At 53.3% G+C, this 21,521-nt stretch overlaps 10 protein-coding genes across 10 annotated transcripts; 3 read left to right on the forward strand and 7 right to left on the reverse strand.

Annotated features, from left to right (window-relative positions):
- Positions 1-154: 154 nt before the first annotated feature.
- PG985_015490 (uncharacterized protein) lies at positions 155-1,002 on the reverse strand (the record flags this gene model as incomplete). Its single annotated transcript, XM_066835256.1, has 2 exons — positions 155-874; positions 940-1,002. 2 exons carry the CDS (start codon positions 1,000-1,002, stop codon positions 155-157), a joined length of 783 nt encoding a protein of 260 aa, XP_066676459.1.
- A 408-nt stretch (positions 1,003-1,410) lies between these two features.
- On the reverse strand, positions 1,411-2,951 carry PG985_015491 (glycerophosphoryl diester phosphodiesterase; the record flags this gene model as incomplete). The annotated part of the gene is made up of 5 exons (XM_066835257.1): positions 1,411-1,896; positions 1,994-2,098; positions 2,204-2,383; positions 2,540-2,766; positions 2,891-2,951. 5 exons carry the CDS (start codon positions 2,949-2,951, stop codon positions 1,411-1,413), a joined length of 1,059 nt encoding a protein of 352 aa, XP_066676460.1.
- Positions 2,952-4,615: 1,664 nt separating this feature from the next.
- PG985_015492 (glycosylphosphatidylinositol anchor biosynthesis protein) lies at positions 4,616-5,448 on the reverse strand (the record flags this gene model as incomplete). Its single annotated transcript, XM_066835258.1, has 2 exons — positions 4,616-5,014; positions 5,089-5,448. 2 exons carry the CDS (start codon positions 5,446-5,448, stop codon positions 4,616-4,618), a joined length of 759 nt encoding a protein of 252 aa, XP_066676461.1.
- Positions 5,449-6,029: 581 nt separating this feature from the next.
- Positions 6,030-6,944, reverse strand: PG985_015493 (Translin-1; the record flags this gene model as incomplete). The annotated part of the gene is made up of 4 exons (XM_066835259.1): positions 6,030-6,328; positions 6,390-6,535; positions 6,590-6,689; positions 6,764-6,944. 4 exons carry the CDS (start codon positions 6,942-6,944, stop codon positions 6,030-6,032), a joined length of 726 nt encoding a protein of 241 aa, XP_066676462.1.
- Positions 6,945-8,294: 1,350 nt separating this feature from the next.
- On the reverse strand, positions 8,295-9,377 carry PG985_015494 (quinone oxidoreductase; the record flags this gene model as incomplete). Its single annotated transcript, XM_066835260.1, has 2 exons — positions 8,295-9,156; positions 9,223-9,377. 2 exons carry the CDS (start codon positions 9,375-9,377, stop codon positions 8,295-8,297), a joined length of 1,017 nt encoding a protein of 338 aa, XP_066676463.1.
- A 1,119-nt stretch (positions 9,378-10,496) lies between these two features.
- On the forward strand, positions 10,497-10,898 carry PG985_015495 (uncharacterized protein; the record flags this gene model as incomplete). The annotated part of the gene is made up of 1 exon (XM_066835261.1): positions 10,497-10,898. The coding sequence occupies one exon, from the start codon at positions 10,497-10,499 to the stop codon at positions 10,896-10,898; it is 402 nt and encodes a 133-aa protein (XP_066676464.1).
- An 852-nt stretch (positions 10,899-11,750) lies between these two features.
- On the forward strand, positions 11,751-12,860 carry PG985_015496 (ATPase GET3; the record flags this gene model as incomplete). Its single annotated transcript, XM_066835262.1, has 2 exons — positions 11,751-12,140; positions 12,228-12,860. The coding sequence occupies 2 exons, from the start codon at positions 11,751-11,753 to the stop codon at positions 12,858-12,860; spliced, it is 1,023 nt and encodes a 340-aa protein (XP_066676465.1).
- Positions 12,861-13,731: 871 nt separating this feature from the next.
- Positions 13,732-15,573, reverse strand: PG985_015497 (uncharacterized protein; the record flags this gene model as incomplete). The annotated part of the gene is made up of 1 exon (XM_066835263.1): positions 13,732-15,573. The coding sequence occupies one exon, from the start codon at positions 15,571-15,573 to the stop codon at positions 13,732-13,734; it is 1,842 nt and encodes a 613-aa protein (XP_066676466.1).
- Positions 15,574-17,152: 1,579 nt separating this feature from the next.
- On the reverse strand, positions 17,153-18,570 carry PG985_015498 (uncharacterized protein; the record flags this gene model as incomplete). The annotated part of the gene is made up of 2 exons (XM_066835264.1): positions 17,153-17,822; positions 17,894-18,570. The coding sequence occupies 2 exons, from the start codon at positions 18,568-18,570 to the stop codon at positions 17,153-17,155; spliced, it is 1,347 nt and encodes a 448-aa protein (XP_066676467.1).
- A 1,815-nt stretch (positions 18,571-20,385) lies between these two features.
- PG985_015499 (uncharacterized protein) lies at positions 20,386-21,460 on the forward strand (the record flags this gene model as incomplete). Its single annotated transcript, XM_066835265.1, has 3 exons — positions 20,386-20,565; positions 20,625-20,812; positions 20,881-21,460. The coding sequence occupies 3 exons, from the start codon at positions 20,386-20,388 to the stop codon at positions 21,458-21,460; spliced, it is 948 nt and encodes a 315-aa protein (XP_066676468.1).
- Between the last annotated feature and the right edge of the window lie 61 nt (positions 21,461-21,521).

The following is a 21,521-nucleotide window of genomic DNA, read 5'->3' on the forward strand; positions in this document are numbered from 1 at the left end:
CAACCTGCGTTCGACAAGTAGAAGAACAACGCAACGCATGAGCGATCATGATCTGTCTGCCCCTTTCATAGAATAAGTTGTGCAACACCATTCCTCCGTCTCTACCTCGTCTCCAGAGTCAGCAGCCTACCATGACTCGGCGCCCATCCTCCTGTCATCGGTTTTCTTCCACCACCACAGTCCACCCAGCCTCCCGCATCCTATCCTCCAACGCCGGGAGGTAGCGAGGCGTGAACGGGTTGGGCGGCCGCAGTTGCGCGACGACCCTCTGCAGGCACGGAAACGCCGTCCAGAGATACACGTTCAGTCGAGAAAAGGCCTCTAGCACCACCACCTCCTCCATCTCCTCCTCCTCCGAGCCGTACGGGTCCAACCAATCGTCGTCGAGAATGGCCGCCTCCTTGAGCACGATCTCCCTCAGGCCCGGGCAGTGCTCCGCTAGGCACACGATGGCGTTGGATTCGGGTTTTCTGCGTTGTTCCCGTTCGTCGTGCGCGATCCCAATATAACTGTTCAGCAAGGGCTGGCAGGAATACGGGAACGACGCGCGCCGGATGAAGTTGGCGCTTCCGCGGCCGATGAGCCGCAGCATGAAGTCAGTGACCTCGGGCGCGTTGTCTAGCCTCATGGTGTTCTCACCGTACAAGATACCGACCGCTTCGGCATAGACGCGTTTGCTGGCACGCAGGAGCGAAACGGCAAGAGGGAGTGGTTGTTTGGGAAGACGGCGAAGGCGCTCTTTTCTTGCGAACCTTTTCAGGAACATGTCTATGTAGATGCACATGTCTGATGAGAGTAACCTTCTCGATACGGGTGGTAATAAGGGAGGCAGCAATTCTTGCTCCGAATCCGGGGCGCTCAGTGCCTCTCGGTACTATAACCAGATAAGTGTGTTACTGCCAGGTTTCTGATGGTATGGCCGTGGGCTTTTCCACTTACGATCATGTTTCTGATCTCCGGAGGGAAGTCAAACCATCCGTATGGCTTCTTGGTTTCGGCCATGGCGAATACAGGTAGATTGTACCAGGAGTCGAACTATGTGTGCCTAACGACTGTGTGTACGTATAGTCTCCAGGTGGACGGTGTTTGTAGTAATAGCTGTTATCGAGGCGCAACGCGACGGAAGAGATGTATGATGGTGAGAACCCGTACGGCTTTTGGAGAATGAATTAGTGGCTCTTGCATACTCTTCATAACCTGTTCCTGATAGTTTACATGATGTGAAGCTTTGGGAGACACCCCCAGAAGTCCCAAAAATAACCTTCACTGACCGAGTGGATCGACGGCATGTAAGGTTTTCGAAGTTATGGTATAGGGGGGGCCAATTATCAGCCTCTTCTGTATTCAATATATATACTCAAAACGCCATTCTATACATGTGTATCTTACACGAACGAGCCTACCAATCCATTACCGACCCCGTAAGGCATTCTGTACACGCTGCCGCGGCGTGCCCGCCTTGACGAACGCCACCAAGGCCACCGACATGGCCAGCACGCGGAACAGCAAGAGGAAGACGAGCGGCTTTGGGCGCCGCAGGCTGAAGAAGTGCCGCATCTGCCGCCGCTCCACCGCCTTCTCGTCCTCGTCGTCGGGCCACTCCTTGCAGATCTGGAGGAACCGCTCCGGGTTGTCCGTGATGACGCCGTCGACGCCCTTGCGGATGCTCCACTTCATCCATTCGTCGTCATTGACGGTCCAGACAAAGACGGAGCGCCCCGCGTCCCGGGCGGCTCGAAGGAACTTGGTCCCGTGGGCGCCGACCAGGCTGTAGACAAACATGTTGAAGTTCATCTGGGGCACAGCCAGGAGCTCACGTGCGTAGCTCAGGGACCAGCCGATGTGGGCCAAGGGGAAATCGGGAAGGATCTCCTGACAAAGCTTTGCGTATTTGGCCTGTTCATAGAAACCATCAACTGAATGTTAGCTTAACCTGTGGGCTGTTTCTGTCGCGTAGGGGGGGCCAGCGAAGAAGAAGAGAGACAAAACTGACATCCCAGCAGCCCATGATAACCCTGTCTTTCCATTCCCCCTTTGTCGGCACAGTTTTGAACGTGGCCGCCACCCGGCTGATGAGGTCGGTGGGTTCGTCGTCTTTCTAGAGAGCAGAGCGAAGCAAGGGGTTTCCATTAGCAAACATTGCGGCGTCCGGTGTGCCAAATCAATGGCGGCATGGTAAATAGAGATTGGAGGCGCATCTTACCTTGATATCAAGCAGAACCCAGACGTCTTCCTGCCCCGGTTGCGCCAGGTATTCCAGGAGGTCTACCAGGCGCGGCATCGGCTCATGCGGTTTTCTTGTCGTGCGTAACTTGCTCAAATAGTCCCAGTCGCATTCGGCCACTCTGAGGTCCTCGCCGAAACAACGCTTCAGGGTACCATCCTGGTGTCAGGTCACATAGTCAGTCGCCAATGCCTTAAACCTGCCTGACTGGGGGTTTCGTTTGCTCCCCGTTTACCCCAAAGCAGAAGCCAGGACCTGCTATGGTTCGCCGCAGGAGAGAGAAGGGGGAAATGACAGAAGGGAATGAGCACGAACATGTGATAAAACCACGACACCGTCTCTTGACAGGTGCAGATCTGTCTCAATGGCATGAGCGCCAATCTCGACGGCACTGCGGAACGCGGCCATGCTGTTCTCCGGGTAGGCCATCTTGTAGCCGCGGTGGGCGATGGCTTGCGGGAGCTGGCGACGGCTAACCGCACCGGCTCCGTCTTGGCTGCCGCCGCGACCGGGTCTCTGCAGGGCTGCCGAGAACGGGGCAACTGGGGAAGGGGGACTATAATTAGTCACACTGATCTCCAGGGTCTGGGTTCGGCAATAACAACGCAGGATATCCATCCTAGGAGTGGGACTGGAAATGAGATCAGAAGACCCAACCGAGCTTACCGGACGACATCTCGGGCTTGTCCCGCGACGCCAACAGTGGTGCCGACTCTTTGGAAACCATGTTAGTGGGCGATGAATGAGTTTCGATTTTGGTGGGTGAATAGAGTCGATGACAAATGATGGCCTCCTCCGGCACCTTGCCTGACGCAAGGCAATGCTTCTTTATGGCAAGACAGCAGCTCGCGGAGAAAATTACGACGAGCAAGCCAACAAGATGACGAATGGGCCGTCAGAAAGGGAGTGATAAGGTAGAACCGTGGACCGGAAGGATTCCAAGCGAATGGCTGGCTACCTCGCAGCTGCTACCGAAAAGAAGGGTCGTATGGATGTGTTATCAGGCAGGAATGATGGAAGATTCGGGGTTTGGGTAGCCTGCCTTCTCCCTCCTTCATTTGAGCGACTGGCCAAGGGGGATTCCGCGAATGCCGTCTTATGGTGGTTGTTGGTTCAGCAGGGCCTCTCTTTCGGAAATAAGCGAAGATAGCCAGAGCTAAAGCCCACCGGTTGACGAGCTTGGCTTTGGGGGGAAGGTGGGTGGGTGTGCGTGAGTTGATGCAAGGCAAGGCAAGGGGAAGGAGAGGAATGATGGAGTACAGTTGCCACCTCGGTATGTAGTGGTTGGTGGTGGTGGTAGGTGGTAGGTATACTCGCGTATCCGCTTGCGTCTACTAGTCGAGGAGTAGTCGGAATAGTCTGAAAGACGCGAATGCGCCGCCGAAGGGCTTACAAGTTGCCACAAGCCTCCCCGTGAGCGAGAGAAGTCCGAGGAAGCCACACAGCACGACCTGTGGTCAGATATTGATAATGCAGATCTTTTGTTTCTGGTTTGGGTGAGGGTGGAGGAGAAGGGGGTGAAGAAGGTGGGCTGCTATGTCTGTAGTTGTCTCGCCGGATCGGTTGGTGGTAGTGAGTGGGTGGGGAGCTTGCCGGACGTGAGGTCTGGTCCGAACCTGGTGTTCCTCTACCAAAGACTCTCTGGTTTGGACGGCAATGAGTAAGTCACCACGCAGCAGTACGTCACGCCACATGCAGTAGAGCAGATTCCAGCTGTCTACACGTACGCAGTCGGGATTATTTCACAAGAAAAGTGTAGTGTAGATCAATTGATCACGCCGATTATCGCGAACAGAAGCTGAAGCATGCCAAGTCTCAGATCTCATCCGTACCACCCTCCCCACACATGGTTGATCCATGATGTTTAACGTTTCCCACGTTTGACGTGTAGCGGCTTTTTTGATATTGCTGCTGTCACAGCTGCACTATATAGGTGATGTACATTGAATATACGCCATTGTGCTATTTCATGAAGCCAACCGTCGCCACATTATCGGGCCCAAGCCGCCCTTCGTAGCCTCCATCTTAGCGCAGGGAAACTGAAAGTTGCGCGGCTTTCAGTCCCGGCATGCTCTTCTGATAGTCACAGTCGCATGTTACTCCAAAGCTGATGCGTTCTGCGCAACCGCCTGCAGACCGCACGTCGATCAGACGAGAAAGAATGGGATCATTTCAGATTCATCGTCCTTCGTTGACATGCAATCGTGGCCTGAAGTTCATCTCTTCTTCCGCCCGATTTTGCAGGAATAGGCGAGTGACCGCGGGTCACTCGTCGTGGTCCGCAGCCGCTTTGTCTTGGAATTTCGCAAAGGATTTGCATGCTGCGTCGGGTGATGATATTCCTCCCGTCTTTAGTACAGTAATAGGTAACCACTATAGTAGAATCGCTCTTCAAGCACCAAACTTCTTGCCGTAAGCGAGCGTGCCTCCAATGAACTTGCCCACAACGTAGCCCCCGTACACACCGCACAGGATGGTGATGGGCCACTTCTGCCACTCGCGATCCCAGTCCAGAGGAATGGGCACAGCGCCCGCCCACGCGCCCACACAGCCTCCAACCAATCCTCCAAAGGCCTCGTCGAACGGCGCCCGCGCACCGAGGATCTCGAGCCAGTCGCTCGTCGAAATGCCGTGCGTGTAGAACAGCGGGAACAGGCCCAAAAGCGACAGGTGCAGCGAGCAGAGGGTCGTTTGCGGGATGTGGGTGAGGAGGGGCGCGCCGAAGAGGACAAAGAAGATCTGGAGGCCGAAGGTCGCGAACATGGACAGCCCGAGGGCCACAACGACGGTCTGTAAACGGGGTTGGTTAGTTACTAGCCATATGTGCGAGGGAGATTGGCGCTTGCAAGCGACTGGGAACATACACTCGTGATATTGGGGGCGTGAGCGTCAGCGACGGGCTTCCGCTTCTCGCCCGGCCGAAGCTTCTTGGCCGGCTGGACGGCGGCCGAGGAGCCCGCCGCTGGGAGACAGATGACGGCGTAGGCTATCTGGAGAGCCGCGACCGCGAGAAGAGAGTGAAGCAGAGTCGGTACGGGGTCTCGCACCAGAGCCCCAAAGCGCAGGTAGAACAGCGACAGCAGGAGGACCGGGTGGACGTGTCGTATGGCCTGGGCTAGGGGCGACGGCAAGGTCGGCATGGCACGACACAAGGTTCCGTCGTCGGGGGAAGCAGTTTTCTGCCCCGAACCAGCGGTGGCAGTCTTTCCGGATGGCGCAGACATGGTAACAGGGTCTATCAGAGGCATTGGGGCGAAAGGAGTGGCACGGCGATGCGTGGGATGGATCGTGGTTTGGCTCAAGGATCGTGACGGAGCTACACGTATTATCCAATTCAATCAATGGCAATTCGCGGGAAATGATGGAGCTTATCCCGCTAAGCACCAATGGTGTCACATGGCGATAGCGATAGCGTACCTTGACCTCTACAGCTAAGAAAAATTTGGGTGGGGTTCCTGCATTTGTTAGTAGGGGTCCAATACAGAGACAGACGATGCAATCAACAGATCTACAGGTCGAGCATTTGCTTCCTAGATAATTCGTTGGTTGATGAGCTGCTATGCAGACTACTCCAGATATTAGCAGGACTGTCTACCCGTTCATCCTGGCTCTGATTCCGCTAAATATGTAGATAATCGTGGTAGCCATGAGGTGGGGTGTGATATGCCCGATTCTGCTGGGGTTCACATCTTGTGACGATGATGGGCGATACGTGTAAGCCTCGTATCATCTTTCATATCCAGCAAGATGCCATTGGTTCGTAGATGCTAGAACGGCGTGGATTTCATCCTCAAGAGGTCTCCTCCTATGCTTTGGGGATGAGGTTACGCAGGGACAGGTCGTAGATGACGTCCTCCACCTTCTTGACGTGGTACTTGACGGCATCGACACGGCGGCGCAAGATGTCGTTCTTCAAGTTCAGCAGCTGGAAGCCGGCAAACAGATCCTTGATGAAGGAGCTGATGCGGACGGTGAGGTTGATGTCGCCCATGGTCACCGAGTTCATAGCAAGGCGACTGAGCTCCTCGGTCAGGTCCGTCATGGCCAGAATGTACTCCTCGATGGTGACATGGAACTCATCACGGTCGGTCAGGTTGATGGGAACTGTGCGAATTATTTAGCCTGTGTACAGAACCTTGCAGAGACGATGTGAGAAGAGGCATACCTTCAAGAATCTGGCCAATCTCCTCGATCCGTAGAAGGCGGCCCTGCTCGCCAGGCCGGGACTCGCTGCCCATGCCGCCGAGCCAAGCCGTGATGAGCATGACGGCGACGAGGTTCTGAACACTACGGCTCCATCTCTGGTTGTACCTACCGTCTGTCAGCTGGCTTGAATACACAAATAATAGTTGGACGAAGACCTACTTGTAGTACGGGTAGTTGGAGGCAAATTTGCCAAGTTCCTGGATGCTTGAAATGGCGGGCTGGATGCCTTCCTTCCCAATCTGGCTCAGAAGAGGCTGGACTGCAAATGGAGTCAGTCATACAAGCGCAGCATGATGGCAATTCCGACATGGGAAAGGAAAATAATCAACGCACTCTTGGAGGTCGGGGTTGAGTGAATTCGGCTGAGATAGCCCTGGGCAGTCGAGATCTGACGGTTGAGAACGGCCGAGTACTGGCTGAGCTTCTCGTTGACATCGATATCCTGCTCTGCATGGGACTGCAGGAACTGGAAGATGGCGGGATCGATCATGGCGGGGGCGCTGTTGCTAGCCATGGTGACTGTCTTGATCTTGGTGGTTTATTGTGTTTCTGATGGATCGAGAAGTGCCAGAGTCTCCAAGGTAGTTGATGATTTAAGGTTGGGAAAGCGTTTTCACAAATGGGCAGGTTGCTGGACGTCACCTGGAGTTCATGAGACGGCAATATGGCATGGAAACACGCCGGAAGCAGGTCATGAAAGATAATTTACGCGTACGATTGAGTATGAGGCACTGTCAACAGTGGTGATCAATTAATTCTACAGATATCTCGAGATCCAATGCCTTGTGAGGAACCATACAAACTGTCAACGTGCCATGCAATCCAGTCCATCAACAGCAAGGGAATCCATCATCACCACCTTGGCGAAGCAATCAACAACTATGGGCTTCTGAGGGGAAACGGAACAGCAGCAAGGCACCCAAGCAAGGTAAACACCGTCGAAAGAAGCACTCTTCTTCACATCACCAGGCGAACTGGTGTCTGCAATGAAAAGATGTTGCGTCGCTTGGAGGCAGTGTGATACCAAGGACACGATGGGCAGGCGACATGTGCAAGCACAGAGGCCACCACCCTGGGTACAAAAATAAGAATAATCACGATTGAGATCCTTAGATCTCTTTCAGAGATTAAACTGAAAAGAACAGATACTACACTTGATCTAAGCCAAAAGGCAAAGAAGAGCTAAGGAAAGAAAGAAAAGAGAAATTCCAAGAGGAGGGGAGGGAAGAGAGCGCTTTATAGGTAGGAAATTGGCCAGCTGGGTGGGGTCCCACATTTACTGATTGCGCAGCGTGTGCATGGGCCCAGAATTCAATAGGCAGCTGCTCTGATCCTGATTTTTTGATTGGCTGGAAATAGTTGGGTCAATTGGCACATTTAATTTTGAGCCAATCAGACCACTTGATTACCATGGTTCTCAGGCAGCAACTGAATCCCACTGCAACTGCCTTGATTTGATTGGCTGATTTCCAACATTGAACTCAGAATGCCTCAGTCTGCCTCCAGCCCAGCAGTCGTGACTCACAATGGTTAAGGAGATAGATAGGATTGGAAGGCAACACCAATTAATGACAGTTGCTTCACAATGTGTTTGCCTAAGGTCGGGGTCTAGCGGTTTCCAACTCACATGTCAGCCACAAACACTGAGGTGGAAGCCAATGTCGTACTGGATATTCCCACCATCGTCATGGCGTACAGTAACAGTTCATAAAAGACAGTCAATACAACAATTCTTCCGGTACTACAAAGAATTACTGGATCATGGACTACCTATTGATACTAATGATTTCATTTGACTGTTGCTTCGGGTGCTGGCCTGCTGACCTGGCTATTCTCTCTTACAGCTGCCTATTCCCTTAATTGCCTACTGGGGCACCTGCAAAAGGAGCTTTCCAGTTGTCTTCCGGCTCTCCAGATCAATGTGGGCCTGCTTGGCATTCTCGAGCTGGTATGTGGTTGTCTTCTCCAACTTGACGATGCCCTTTTCGATCATCCCGAGCAGCTCGGTCGCGTACTTGTTGAACTCCTCGGCAGTGACTATGTATCCGAAGAGCGTAGGCCGCATGAGCTTCAGGTTCTTTGCCGGCGTCCCGGCACTAAGTCGCAGGGGATCGACCGGCGGGACGGCACCGCTGGCGTTGCCGAAGACGCAGAGGGTCGCCTTTCTCGCGGCCAGCTGCAGGTCCGCCTCGAACGTGGCTGCGCCCACGCCGTCGAAGACACAGTCGATACCGTGCCCCTCGGTGATCTTCATGACCTCGGCCACGATCTCGTCGGGCGTCTTCCGCGAACTGATGACCCATTGCGCTCCGTTCTTCTTGGCGGTTTCCATCTTCTCGGGGGTCCCGGCCGTGCCGATGACCTTGGCACCGATGGACGAGCACATCTCACAGAGGATCGAGCCAACGCCCCCGGCAGCGGCATGGACAAGGATCCATTCGCCGGCCTTGACTGGATGGGCCTCGCGGATAAAGGTCAACGCAGTCAGTCCCTGGAGGAGAGAGGCGGCGGCCGTCTGAGTCGAGACGTTGTCCGGGAGCTTGATGCAGGTATGGGGCGAGATGACGTTGTACTGTGCGTATGAGCCACGGGTGGAAGCCAAGTAGCCAACGCGGTCACCCGCCTTGAAGTTCGAGACGGATGGGTGCACATCGACGACGATACCACCAGCCTCACCCCCAGTGATCATGGGCATAGGCGCCTTGTAGAGCCCCTTTCTGAAGTAGCTGTCCACGTCGTTGTCAGTAACGTAAAGTGACACGACTCACGCCTTCTTGAGAGGGGAGACTCACGTATCAATGTAGTTGACACCGACCCATTCGTTCTTGACCAGGATTTTGCCTTCACTCAACTGAGGTACAGCGATATCAGTCTTCCATTGGAGGACTTGTGCATCTCCCGGCTCCTCGATGAGGATGCCGGACATGGTCTGTGGGATCGATGCCATTGTCGTGTGTATATAGTGTTGATATTCCGGTTTCTTAACTGGCGGCAAGAGGATGGTTGGTGTTGTGATAGCCGGCTGGGAATCTGGTTATCACGGCAATGGTATGTGGATAGGTAATGAGATGTATATTCGGAAAGCCCGCAACTTCCGAACGGCGGGGTAAGCCGGGTGGAGGAGGAGGCCCTCATATTCATCACAGCTACACGTATAGCAGCTATCAAGGTTACGGTTTGCCACCCCCGGGTATACTTGCAGGTGGCACTTGCCTACATGATTGGGCTTTGTTTGAGCCATGTTTGGGTTGCTTGGTAATCCAACGAAATACTACTTTGGCTTGCAAACGGACTCCAGCTTGAGCCTGCATGGCACATGCCAGAAATTGGCTATTCAAATCAACAAGTCATCCCAAGGACTAGCACGGTGAAGAGGGGAGCAGTTCTTCCTATCATGTACGTATAGCCGGTACGATGATCTCTGTCACTTCCCTGGCAGCCTGTGCTTATATTTAGATATGGCTGTCGACAACGGTTCCAGTGGGTGGTATGGGGCGGGGGCGGGGCAGGGTTTACGTATGTTGTAGATTATTGATGCCAATTCATTGATTACCAGCAAACCAGCTCCCGGCCAGGTACGCTTCTGCGGGGGCGGCGGACTCCGATAGGCAGTCATGGCTGGCTACCTTCAATCAAGGTGCTACTTATATAGACTCAGCCCTGTATTGAGTAAACAGCGAGGCTGAATAAAATTCCCCTCCTGGAAAAAAGAGTGAGATTCTGATATTGGCACCGAACATCTCGATCGTCATCTTGTCCTGCAAAGAAGAGAAGCCAAGGATCAAATATAAGAACACCAATAAGATTTAGGCTCGATACTCCCGTCTCTTCTTCCTCCTCCTTTACTTCCAGACCCCACTATTCGACTCCAATCCTCACTTCCGGTGCTGCGCAACCTACATCGTTGTAGCAGTACAACATAGATCGCCAGACTCAGTAAGCCGAAAACGGACATCGTCACATTAGTACTTGTCCAGGTTGGGGATCTGATCTCATGCACAATCTTACTAATACTCGACTATAGGAACCAAAGAGACGACCAGCCAACCAACCCAAACCAACAGCCATGGCCGAAGTAGTCAAGGACAAGGACGCCATCACCTGCCACATCCTGGACACCAGCATCGGCAAGCCGGCCCGGGGGGTGCGGGTGCGGCTGGAGGGCGGGCACGCGCCGCTCAAGCAGTTCGAGTCGCTGACGGACGACGACGGCCGCATCAAGGCCTGGCTGCCCTTCAGCACCGACCGCGACTCGGGCGACGTGCCCACCTTCAGCCTCGACGACGTGCTGAGCGAGGTCGAGTCCACCTCGGTCTGGACCCTCCGCTTCGACACGGGCGCCTACTTCGGCGAGGGCAACACCTTCTTCCCCGAGGTCGTCGTCACCTTTTCCGTCCAAAAGGGCCAGCACTACCACGTGCCCCTGCTGCTGTCGCCCTACAGCTACTCGACCTACCGGGGGAGCTGAAAGGGGGTTTGGTTCTGAGAGAAGGAAGGAAACACCTGGCATTGAGGTTGTTATCTATCTAGGAGGGTGATGATGGTGTTTGGTGCGGCACGGGTGCGGCACGTCTGCTGAAGTTCCAGGGAAAAGGCAACCATTGGCGATGTTGCACACGATATGAACAGTGCCTGGGTATGCTGGACCATTATTATCTTCAGGTAAAATACCACGCGGGTTCTTGCTATATTTGTCGTACACTACCGTAAAAAATGCTCATGACGATTTGGGCCATATCTGAACATTGAACCAAGATCACCTGGAAGTATACATACAGTAAGACACTGACAGCTCTAATGGATCTCGAGAATCAATAGAACACGAGCCTTATGAAAGAGCATACATACACTGGCCGGATACTTACCACTCTAGGCATTACGAAGGACCAAATACTGACCGCCCTATACCTGGATACTGTTATGTTCATCATGAACTTTATGGTCGGAATATTTGCCTGGACTGTCCGCTGGAATATGGTCATACCATCAAATGTATCTGATATCATGGGCGGAACTAGGTTAAGGTACTAGGCTGCCCCGCCATTGGATTGAGTGAAATGGAGGGGCACTAGGTTACGTAGGGACCCTTGCATGTGGTTCAGATCAATTTGATACTAGAGTTGTCCAAGATATTCCATTGCTGTCCACCAATTACCTACACGTAACACTTGTACGTCAGTCTTTCTTAGGTGCATGGAAGAAACTACTCGTTCGCGACAACGGCACGCACACGCACTCGACACCCAGCATCAATACGAAATAGAAGAAAGAGCAGAATAATAAGCGAAAACCCACACCCGACGACGACAACCAGAACACCATGGCCTCCACCGCCGTAGTCTCGGCCGACGACGGCCTCGAGCCGACGCTGCAGTCGATCCTCGACCAGAAGTCGCTGCGCTGGATCTTCGTCGGCGGCAAGGGCGGCGTGGGCAAGACGACGACGTCGTGCTCGCTGGCCATCCAGCTCGCCAAGGTGCGCCGCTCCGTCCTGCTCATCTCCACCGACCCCGCCCACAACCTGTCCGACGCCTTCTCCCAGAAGTTCGGCAAGGAGGCCCGCCTCATCGACGGCTTCGACAACCTCAGCGCCATGGAGATCGACCCCAACGGCAGCATCCAGGACCTGCTGGCCGGGCAGGGCGAGGAGTCCAACGCCGACCCCCTGGCCGGCGGCATGGGCGGCATGATGCAGGAGCTGGCCTTTGCGGTAAGTTGTTATTACATACAGTGCATGGTGGCTTGTACGACGTAGCCAGAAAAAAGCATGGAACTAACTCTGAGACCCAAATCGCAGATCCCCGGTATCGATGAGGCCATGTCCTTCGCCGAAGTCCTGAAGCAGGTTAAGTCGCTCTCGTACGAGACCATCATCTTCGACACAGCGCCGACGGGCCACACGCTGCGCTTCCTGCAGTTCCCCTCGGTGCTCGAGAAGGCGCTGGCCAAGATCTCGCAGCTGTCGTCGCAGTACGGCCCGCTGCTGAACGGGTTCCTGGGGTCCAACGGCTCGCTGCCCAACGGCCAGAACCTGGGCGAGATGATGGAGAAGCTCGAGGGCCTGCGCGCCACCATCAGCGAGGTCAACACGCAGTTCAAGGACGAGAACCTGACGACCTTCGTCTGCGTCTGCATCGCCGAGTTCCTGTCCCTGTACGAGACGGAGCGCATGATCCAGGAGCTCGCCACCTACGGCATCGACACCCACTGCATCGTCGTCAACCAGCTGCTCTTCCCCAAGCAGTCGAGCGCCTGCGACCAGTGCAACGCCCGCCGCAAGATGCAGAAGAAGTACCTCGACCAGATCGAGGAGCTCTACGACGAGTTCAACGTCGTCCGCATGCCCCTGCTCGTCGAGGAGGTCCGCGGCAAGGAGAAGCTCGAGCGCTTCAGCGACATGCTGATCACTCCCTACGTGCCGCCGGAGTAGTAGAAGAGGGGAAGAGGGAAGAGAAAGAAAGGATAAACCAACCACCTATACCAATACCAGATAAACACCAAATGAACAAAAAGAAACAAAGAAATATGCGACAACTGATTATGCTTGCTACGATACGTTCACGATGCGAATAATTTTATTGGAAACAGGATAGGCGTTGTTACTGCCTGTCTACGTACACCTCCATTTAGAAGCGCTGGAGCCAAATGAAAGCCTTGGGAAATTCTAGACTTTTCAACGTTCCCTTGTAGTTGTAGACGGCCGATTTCACAGTATTCAGAAATATAGAACACGATCAAATCACTTAACTTTTTGATTACTAAGGTATGATGGAGAGAATTTCATGTCTTGATTGATTCGTTATGTACGTCTCAAGAACGAGGACTGGACTTCTACTGTTCCAGGTCCCCTTTGTATACAGAGAGAAGAGGGAAAAATATGCATCCCCTTGACTGCGACAGCCCCAATTGGGTTGGTGTCGATCAAATGCCCCTTTCGTAGAGTCCGCGAAACGCCCGGAACGCCTCATGCAGTCCATCCATAATGGGACCTGTGTTGTTGTTTGTCTCCCCCCTTCATATCCTCAAATAGAATGCTGCCAAATATCAATGTCCAAAGTATGTATGTGGACAGACCGCCCGTTTGGTTTTCATGATGCCTAAATCTGTGTCCGCCGCCCTCCCTCCCAAGATCCCCCTAATGCAACGCCGAGGTCGATCGGAAAACGCAGGTCCAATCTAATGCCATGTCGTATCTTTCCTTATGCGTCTGTGCCTCGTGCGCAAGGTGTCGAGCGTGAGAAGATGGTGTGTGCTATATTACAAGACCGTAGAGGGCAAAAGGGCGATGAAGTAGGTGAGCCTCATAGCTCCCTGTAGTCGCTAGGCCGATTCCTCCGCTGCCTGTTTTGATGGCGGCCGGGGTTGACGGGCTTCCGGAAGTAGGCGTCTTCGTCATTGCTGGGCTGTGTGAAGTTGGGTCTGTTCGGGTGTTGGTGCTGGAAACCGTTCATGTTGTTATTGTGGTTGTTGTTTCCCATGCCCATGTTTCCGCCAAAGTTGCCGAAAGCACCGTTCATGTTGGGAAATCCACCCTGATTGAAGCCATTCATGCCCATCATAGGGTTCATCATATTCATCCCCATGTTCGGCATCATAGGCATGCCCATAGGCATACCCATGGGCATGTTGGGGAAGCCGTTCATGCCGTTCATGCCCATCATGGGGTTCATCATCATGTTCGGCATCATACCTCCCATCATGTTCTGCTGCATTTCCCGGGCTTGCTGGGCTTTTTGCATAGCCTTGGGCGCCTTAGGTATCTTGGGGTTTTCAAGAAGCTCCTCCGCTGGCCGCTTCTTGGGGGCAGGATGCACAGGCTCCGCCTGCGATGCGCCGTTGGCAGGCGGGTTGGGAGTAGCAGATGGGTTTGATGCATCAGTCGGTGGTGACTTGACTTGCGATGTACTTGGTGTGGGAGACATCGTCTTGTCTGTGGTATCAGCACTCGCTGCGGTGGTCTCGGCCTTCTTATCGGCAGTATCGGCAGACGCCGTACCATCATCCGGAACTGGCGATGCTTGCTTGGGAGATTGCGCGGTGGTGGGACTCTTGGAGCGTTCCTTGGTCTTAGCAGCTAGTTCCTTCTCCTTTAAATACTCCTGAATTTTCTTAGAAGCTTCCTCGTTTGTCTTCAGGTCATCAATGAGGACACCCTCTGTCTGGCAAGCAGGACAGACGAAGTCACTCTCAATGAGAGCATTAGTGATGCAGTCATTGCAATATGTCTTCTCGCAACACGGGGTTTTCATTGGGTCTATGAAAAGCTTCTTGTCGACAGCGCAGAGCAGTCCCTTTTCCTCCAACTCCTTGTCCTCCTCCGATGCGGCTTTCTGAGCCGCAGCCGAAGTCTTGGTCTTGGCCTGGAATTGTTCCCATGAAGCCTTGTCAGGCTCTGCAATAACATAGTCGCCCTCGGCATTGACCATGAGACCCGCGAGTGGTTTCACACCATCCTCGCCTTCGTTCTGCTGGAGCGCAGACTTATCAACCGTCTTCAAGAACGATCGAGGGATACCAGTGGTCCGCTTGACCCTTGGCTTGTTGTCGAACTCCGGATCGTCATTCGTCGGGCACACCTGGATCCAATGGCCCTTTCGTCCGCATCGGAAACAGACATAACCATTGGGAGGGTCATGGTCAGGGACGTTGGCGGGTTTCTTAGCACCGGGCTTGTACACAGGTGCTTGGTGTGCCATCTCTTCCTGCTGAGCCTGCCACTGGTCTGACTGGACCTGGAATATAGCTGCCAGCTTCTCTTCTTCGGTCAAGGCCGTGCTCATCTGCGCGAGTCCAGCCGTCGACGGCTTGACGGCCTTGGTGTGTTGCTCTCGGCGTGACGAATTCCTGGCGTTAACAGGCATCTTGCCCGTGACGTATCTGGCGGCGCGTCCGGCGCCTGGTTTCGTGGCCGGTTGCCGGCGGGCGACAACTGTTGTCGATCTGGGGATGATAGTTGTGTCATCGCTGTATTCCTCACTATAATCTTCGGCGTAGATGAAAAGGTCGAAATCGGTACCGTCGCCCAGGCCACTCTGCTTGATGATATCACGCTTGAGTTCCCAGACGGAGATACCAGTCCCGTCAAACTCGACGCGGGACGGCTCCTTCTGGGACTTGAATTTGTAGAACACGGACGAACTCATTGTGTTCGGTTGTTGTATCGGTGTACGGGGATAGATGTAGATGTTGGTTGTAGGTGTTGCCTGCGTGTTGTTCAAGTCGCCGAAACCTCACAGTACGTTCTGTGTCGATGCGGGCTTAATTCTATAGACAGGTCTAATGTCAGGTGGGTTGTTGTGCGATGTCGCAGGACAATGGCGACCGAGAGTAGTAGTAAGCGCGAGAGCAAGTCGTAAATTGGTTGGTTGCACTGGCAGCTGCGAATTTGCTAGATGGTGAAGCGTGATGAATCGTGCTGTTTCTGTTTCCTGGCTTCTTTAGTGAGATATGATTTTTCCTTTCGACTCTAGATTTCCCACGTCGATTTGTTCTTTGCTTTGCTTTTCAGGGACCAACTGTCAATATGGACAGAAATCAATTTTCTTGATTGTAATTGAGAGACCAGTAGGAACTGCGACAGACCAGCCCCTAGAGAATAAGGAAGAATGGAAAACGCGAAGCGTGATGTACAAAGCCAAAGGCAGACTTGACCACCGAATTCAACTCTGGTGAAGTGGCAGTGAAGATCTTCCTCCCGAACCCATGCAACACACTCTAAAGTACCAACTGCCTCGACTATCGGTTAGCCCACGACCTGCTTTCCCTTCCGACCCTACACTGGAGAGATGTAGATGATTGCGAGGTCACCCAGCGATCATTGCCAATGACCCAGCAGTAGCCTAGTTGACGAGACTACAGGACGTGTGCGAAAAGGACGAGCGAGGGCGAAAATAACCGGTTGACGGATTTCTATTTGCAAATGAAGATGATTATCTGGTCAAAAGCGATTATCGGAGATCAAACCACAAAGAGGTTGGGGGGAGGGTGTTGGGGGAAGAGAAAGATGCGCAAGTAAGAGGGGAAAAAGAGGCGACCCGAGGCGGCTTATGACCTGAATGAAGACTGCGAGACGAAAGAGGTGGTCAAAGGGTGGACGGAGAACGGATGCTGGATGGTGGATCAAAGAAGGGTAAGAAAAAGGTCTCTGGTAGGCTGCCGCTGGCTGGGCGCCTTGAATGGATTTGTCAACTGGCTGACTGGCTTTCTCCGAAATCTGGGTACCTCGGTACCTGATCGCCTTTTGAGTCGACCGGGTTTGGCGCTAATCTAGATTGGGTGGTCCAAGCACGTGACCTGGAGAATCCTGGAGGCAAGTCAAGCGCCCCCCATACCCATACAGCTACCACAGTATTCATTGGGTCCAAATATACCCCCCATCGTGAGATCTATGCTTATGTAAACCGAGAAACAGCATTGTTCCTCAATGCGAAACGGATATGGCATTGATAGGCACTGGGCAACTCAATTGGAAGACATCGAGACCGAACCTCCCGGTCTCCGGACAGGTGACGCGGATAATAGAAGCAAATACGCCTGCCAGCGCATACCTAAGTCTTAAGATGGATAGCTCTATTCGTGCTATGAATAATTAGTTTTTGCTTGCCTACTCTAATATATAATGACAGAATTAGCAAAAGTGACAGGTGCAGGGCAATATGCCCATAGACATACCCCCGACATCTTGACGTTATGATATCGGCTGCTTTCAATTCAGGATGAAGTTTATACCAGCAAGCCGGACAGGACTTGGTACCCAACCGCCAGGCCCACAACCCAGAAAAGGGTACCATCCAATGCCGCGTACAGTCCCGGTGCAGCGTTCGCCTTACCGCCACAGCATGACCTATCGTAAGTAACGTTGTTGAACTTGGCTGCGGCCGCGAATACGGATCCGTCAAAACCCCCCACGTTATAGTAGTCGACATTCAGGAAGTTCGGTGCTTTCCCCCATTGGTTCTTGCATCCTTGTGCGGCCTCTCCAACACTCCCGAAACCCGTCACATTGTTGGTAACGTTGAGCTCTGTCCGTGCAGGGACTAGAAGCTGGTTGCCGAGGAGAGTGATCTCGATATTGAGGTTGTGGTTCATTAAAGACATACGGTTCTTGGTGTCCGGCTCCGACAGATCCGGGGGCCGCTGCACGACGCAGGGGAACTTTTGATCAACCGGGTCGAAAGGAGTCTCCCACATCTGGGAAAACTCGTCCAACAACCACGGATACTCGGTCTGGTTGGCCATGTAGTCCATGAACATGACAACTCGTTTTCCGCTCAAGACCATTTCGCCCAGAGTTGGCCAGTCATTGAGCAACATGGGCACCAAAGGCGGGGTGTAAATGAATGGTAACAGCCCACTCTCCTCAATGGAAGGTACGTACATCGATGGTACAGAACTATAATGTATTAGCGCCAGTGAAGCAAATGATTACGGATGCGGTGGGATGGGATGGGATGGGATACATACTAGTTGCCGTTGCCGAGAAGAATAGTGATGACATCGTACGGGTGCTTTACAACCCAGTCCTTGACTTGACCCAGCCAGTCTGTCATGGGACCGGCATCCAGAATGTCACAGCTGGTATGACAGAAATGCGGCTTCGTGCCGTTAGCTGGCCACTGGATTTGGGCCTGGAGGAAACGGACACCATCGTCCAGTTGCGCGGTCACGTCGTATTGTTGGTTGGCAGCAAGGTTCTTCTTGGTGATGAAAGGAGAGTTATGGCAAGACACTTCGGTAATGTTGCTGTACCTGCGGCTGCAAAATTCCGGCCAGTTGTTGCAAGGTCGTGTGTTAGTAAAAGTAGGGAGGACAGACGAAGTGGCCGACGTCGAGTGGTTGCTCGGGATGGTGGAGGTTGCGTCGCCAGTGAGATAGGTTCTAGTATCAGTCTCCGTCGATTGCCTGACCTGGGTGATGTTTGAGGCCACGGACGTCGAGCCACTGATTGGGATAGATCCTAAGGAAGTGCCCTGGGACCTTTGCGTTCCGAGGGAGAGATAAGTACCCGTTGGTGTTACAAGCTGGGTCGTGGTAATGTCGATGGTTTGTGTTGTTCTCGAGTCGTCGATAGACTCGATTCCTGTCTGACCCGAGACGCCTGCAACTGCTAGCAGCAGCAGGCCGCCCAAGCGACGCACCATACTGTCCAAAAAGTATTGGATTTTGGTCAACGACGGGAGTCTCCGCTCCTTCCTCGCTGAAGTGGACTGGATATAAGGAAAACGAACGAGTGAAGGCAGAATGGCCTTCAAGAAAAGATGCAATTCCTCGGGGGATGATCAGGGAGCAAGTAGTAAAAAGCGACAGTTGGACCGGCAGAATATCTCATGGCGATAATGATGATGATGGCTGGTCCGCTCTGGTCTGGTCTGGTCTGGTCTAGTCGATGGACCCTTGGCGATCCGTGCTCCTGGAAAAGGGACCTGAAGGTACAAAGTGCAGAGAAGATGGCAGATCGGCTGGAGTGAATCGGCGGCTTCCCCGTTGCTGGGTAGGGTCGTCTCGGTCGTACGGTTCTCAGGCCCGCAAAAGGGCAAGGAAACCACAAAGTCTATCTCTCAGCTCGAATGCAGGGAGGCGCGTCCTTGTCCAAGGATAGCTGGGCGAGTGCAAATGCCGGCCCACAGCGATCTACGGTGCAGGATACAGCAAGCAAGCAAGACCTGTTCTCACTTGCTCGGTGTTCTTCTTCTGTTCGAGGCGGCGCGTTGGGGGCATGGAATCAAGGGGGTCAAACAGGGATTTGCTAGGGAAAGCCCGCGGGTCCGGCAGGTGGCAGGTTTGATCACTATTGACATGACGTACCCGCTGCCGAGCCAGCTGTATAGCGCCAATTGGCCTACCAACTACACCTACAACAACAATACCTGCCATGCTCTTCTCCCTACTAGTGAGAAAAGTAAAGTTGATCATACAGCAGAGCGCAAAGCGTCAAAGGACGTGCTGCCTCTTTTTTTTCCCACCGAGTGGCTGACAGCTTGAGCAGGCAACTGACTAATGAACCCGACCACAAGGGAGGTGAAACAAGACGTGCATTGCTGGAACCAATGGGTCAGTGAATCTGGGTGGTTCGTATTCCAGTCTTCTGACAGCGCGGATCTGGTCGCGGTTCATGTTGACTTCCATTTTATCAATCAATACGATAGTTCGCGGGTACAGCCTCGATCCAGGGACAAGACAGGGGTTCTGCCGCGCCAGGGGCTGCGACTTCTAACGCCATTATTGCCTTCTAGGACCCGGCACTTTCCTGCCGACCATGCCAACGCAACCTTTTAGAGGGCATTAAGGGAGCAGAAACGAGTTTTTTGTTTCTGGCGCCTACAGGTAGCAGAGGTTACGTGTTGGCGTAGGCCGTACATCAACACAAGGTAAACATTGACTGATCCATTGGCTTGGCCGCATCGTCTACCGCCAGACAGCGTTTAGGTCGGTTTAGACCGGATCGGCAGGCAGGCCACGCAATGCACGCCCAATTTTTTTTTCTTTCTCCTGCTCCGCCTCCCTGCCAGTCCAAGTCCCTGAGGTGCGCTATCTCGCCTACCGCTACTACCAACTACCACAGCCAGAACCACAGCGACCTGACGGGTGGAGTTGGACTGAAGTGGTGGCTGTTTCGTCCCAACTAACTAGGCTTAACCTTCTAGCTATCGGTACTTCAGGCTACTTGCCTGTTTGATCTCGGCGGCTACTTACGTCACGAACCCTTGCTCGCTGTTTTGGCGCAGAACCCTGGGCTGGGCTGGGGGTTGGAGAGCTCGATCCTAACAAGAAGCTGCCCGGTAGTCTGGATTATCTCAATTAAGCTACCGGTCAATCATTTCGATAATCCAGATCTCTCCTTTTTTCTATCTGTTCTCGTTTCACGAGAACCATATTGTCTTTCCGGTTCCCACGAGTCTTCGGTCAAAGCAAATCACCATCGGAAGGCGACACCGTTCGTTCACACACCACAGGCCATGGCGTTGCCCGGCTTCCGGAAACGGCGCAGTGCGAATGGCTCCAATGCTGACGGCTCCACGAAGGAGGGAATGTCGCCCGAGAACGTTGCGATTATCAAACGATTGACAAAGACTCGTCGCAATGTCGCCCTCATTTCGAGCGGCTGCTACCTGCTCGCCTTCATCTTTCTTGTCCTTGTAAGAGAGCCTCTGGCGCGGTACCCACGTTGGGAACGATTTCTGATTGGTGCTCCTAGGTCGAGATAGGAAATACGAAAGGCACCAAGGTGCTGGGGGATATTTACTTCTTCAAGCTGGATTTGGCCAACATCATACCTAATTCGGCGCCCAGCTTGACCCTCATGAACTCCATTGCCCGCACCTTAGGTCTGCACGATTTCTACCAAGTCGGGTTGTGGAATTTCTGCGAGGGCTACGAAGATGAGTAAGTGCCCATACCTGTTGCGGTGACCATTTAAGAGGGTGTTGTTACACAGCTAACTCGTGAAATAGGGGAATTACCTTCTGTTCTACCCCTACCAATCTATGGTGGTTTAACCCCGTCGAGATCCTTAAAAATGAGCTCTTCGCCGGGGCATCCATTCCTCTGCCAAACCAGGTCAACGAAATCCTCAACTACCTGCACATTGCCTCGAACATCATGTTTGGCTTTTTCCTTGCTAGCACTATCCTGGACTTCTTGATGATCTTTATTGCCCCAATCGTCCTCTATTCCAGGTGGTGGAGTATGCCCGTAGGCATTTTGTCTTTCATTGCCTTCATTCTGGCCACGGTTGCAGCAGCCATTGGAACCGCCATGTCCCTGATCTTTAAGTATGCCTTGACGTCGCAGTCCGATTTGAACATCCAAGCCGAGGTCGGCACCAAAATGCTGGCCTTCTCGTGGATTGCCGTAGGCTTCACGTTCATCTCGTTCGTCATCCATTCGGGTCTTTGCTGTTGCTGTACCTCGCGCCGAGATGTGCGTACCGGCAGAAAGGGAAGCCAACACATGCACACTGGCTCCATGGAGGAGACCCCCAAATCTGGCTCGAAGCTTCCCAGTTTTGGAAAGAACTCATCGACGTCCTAAGGCTTGGCTTATACGTACACAGCTGTTCACGGCTGCGGCATTCTAATGGGGGTGTTCCACC

The sequence above is a fragment of the Apiospora marii genome, assembly GCF_038362585.1.
Source record: "Apiospora marii strain CBS 49790 chromosome Unknown utg000013l_segment0_segment0, whole genome shotgun sequence".
NCBI lineage: Eukaryota > Fungi > Ascomycota > Sordariomycetes > Amphisphaeriales > Apiosporaceae > Apiospora > Apiospora marii.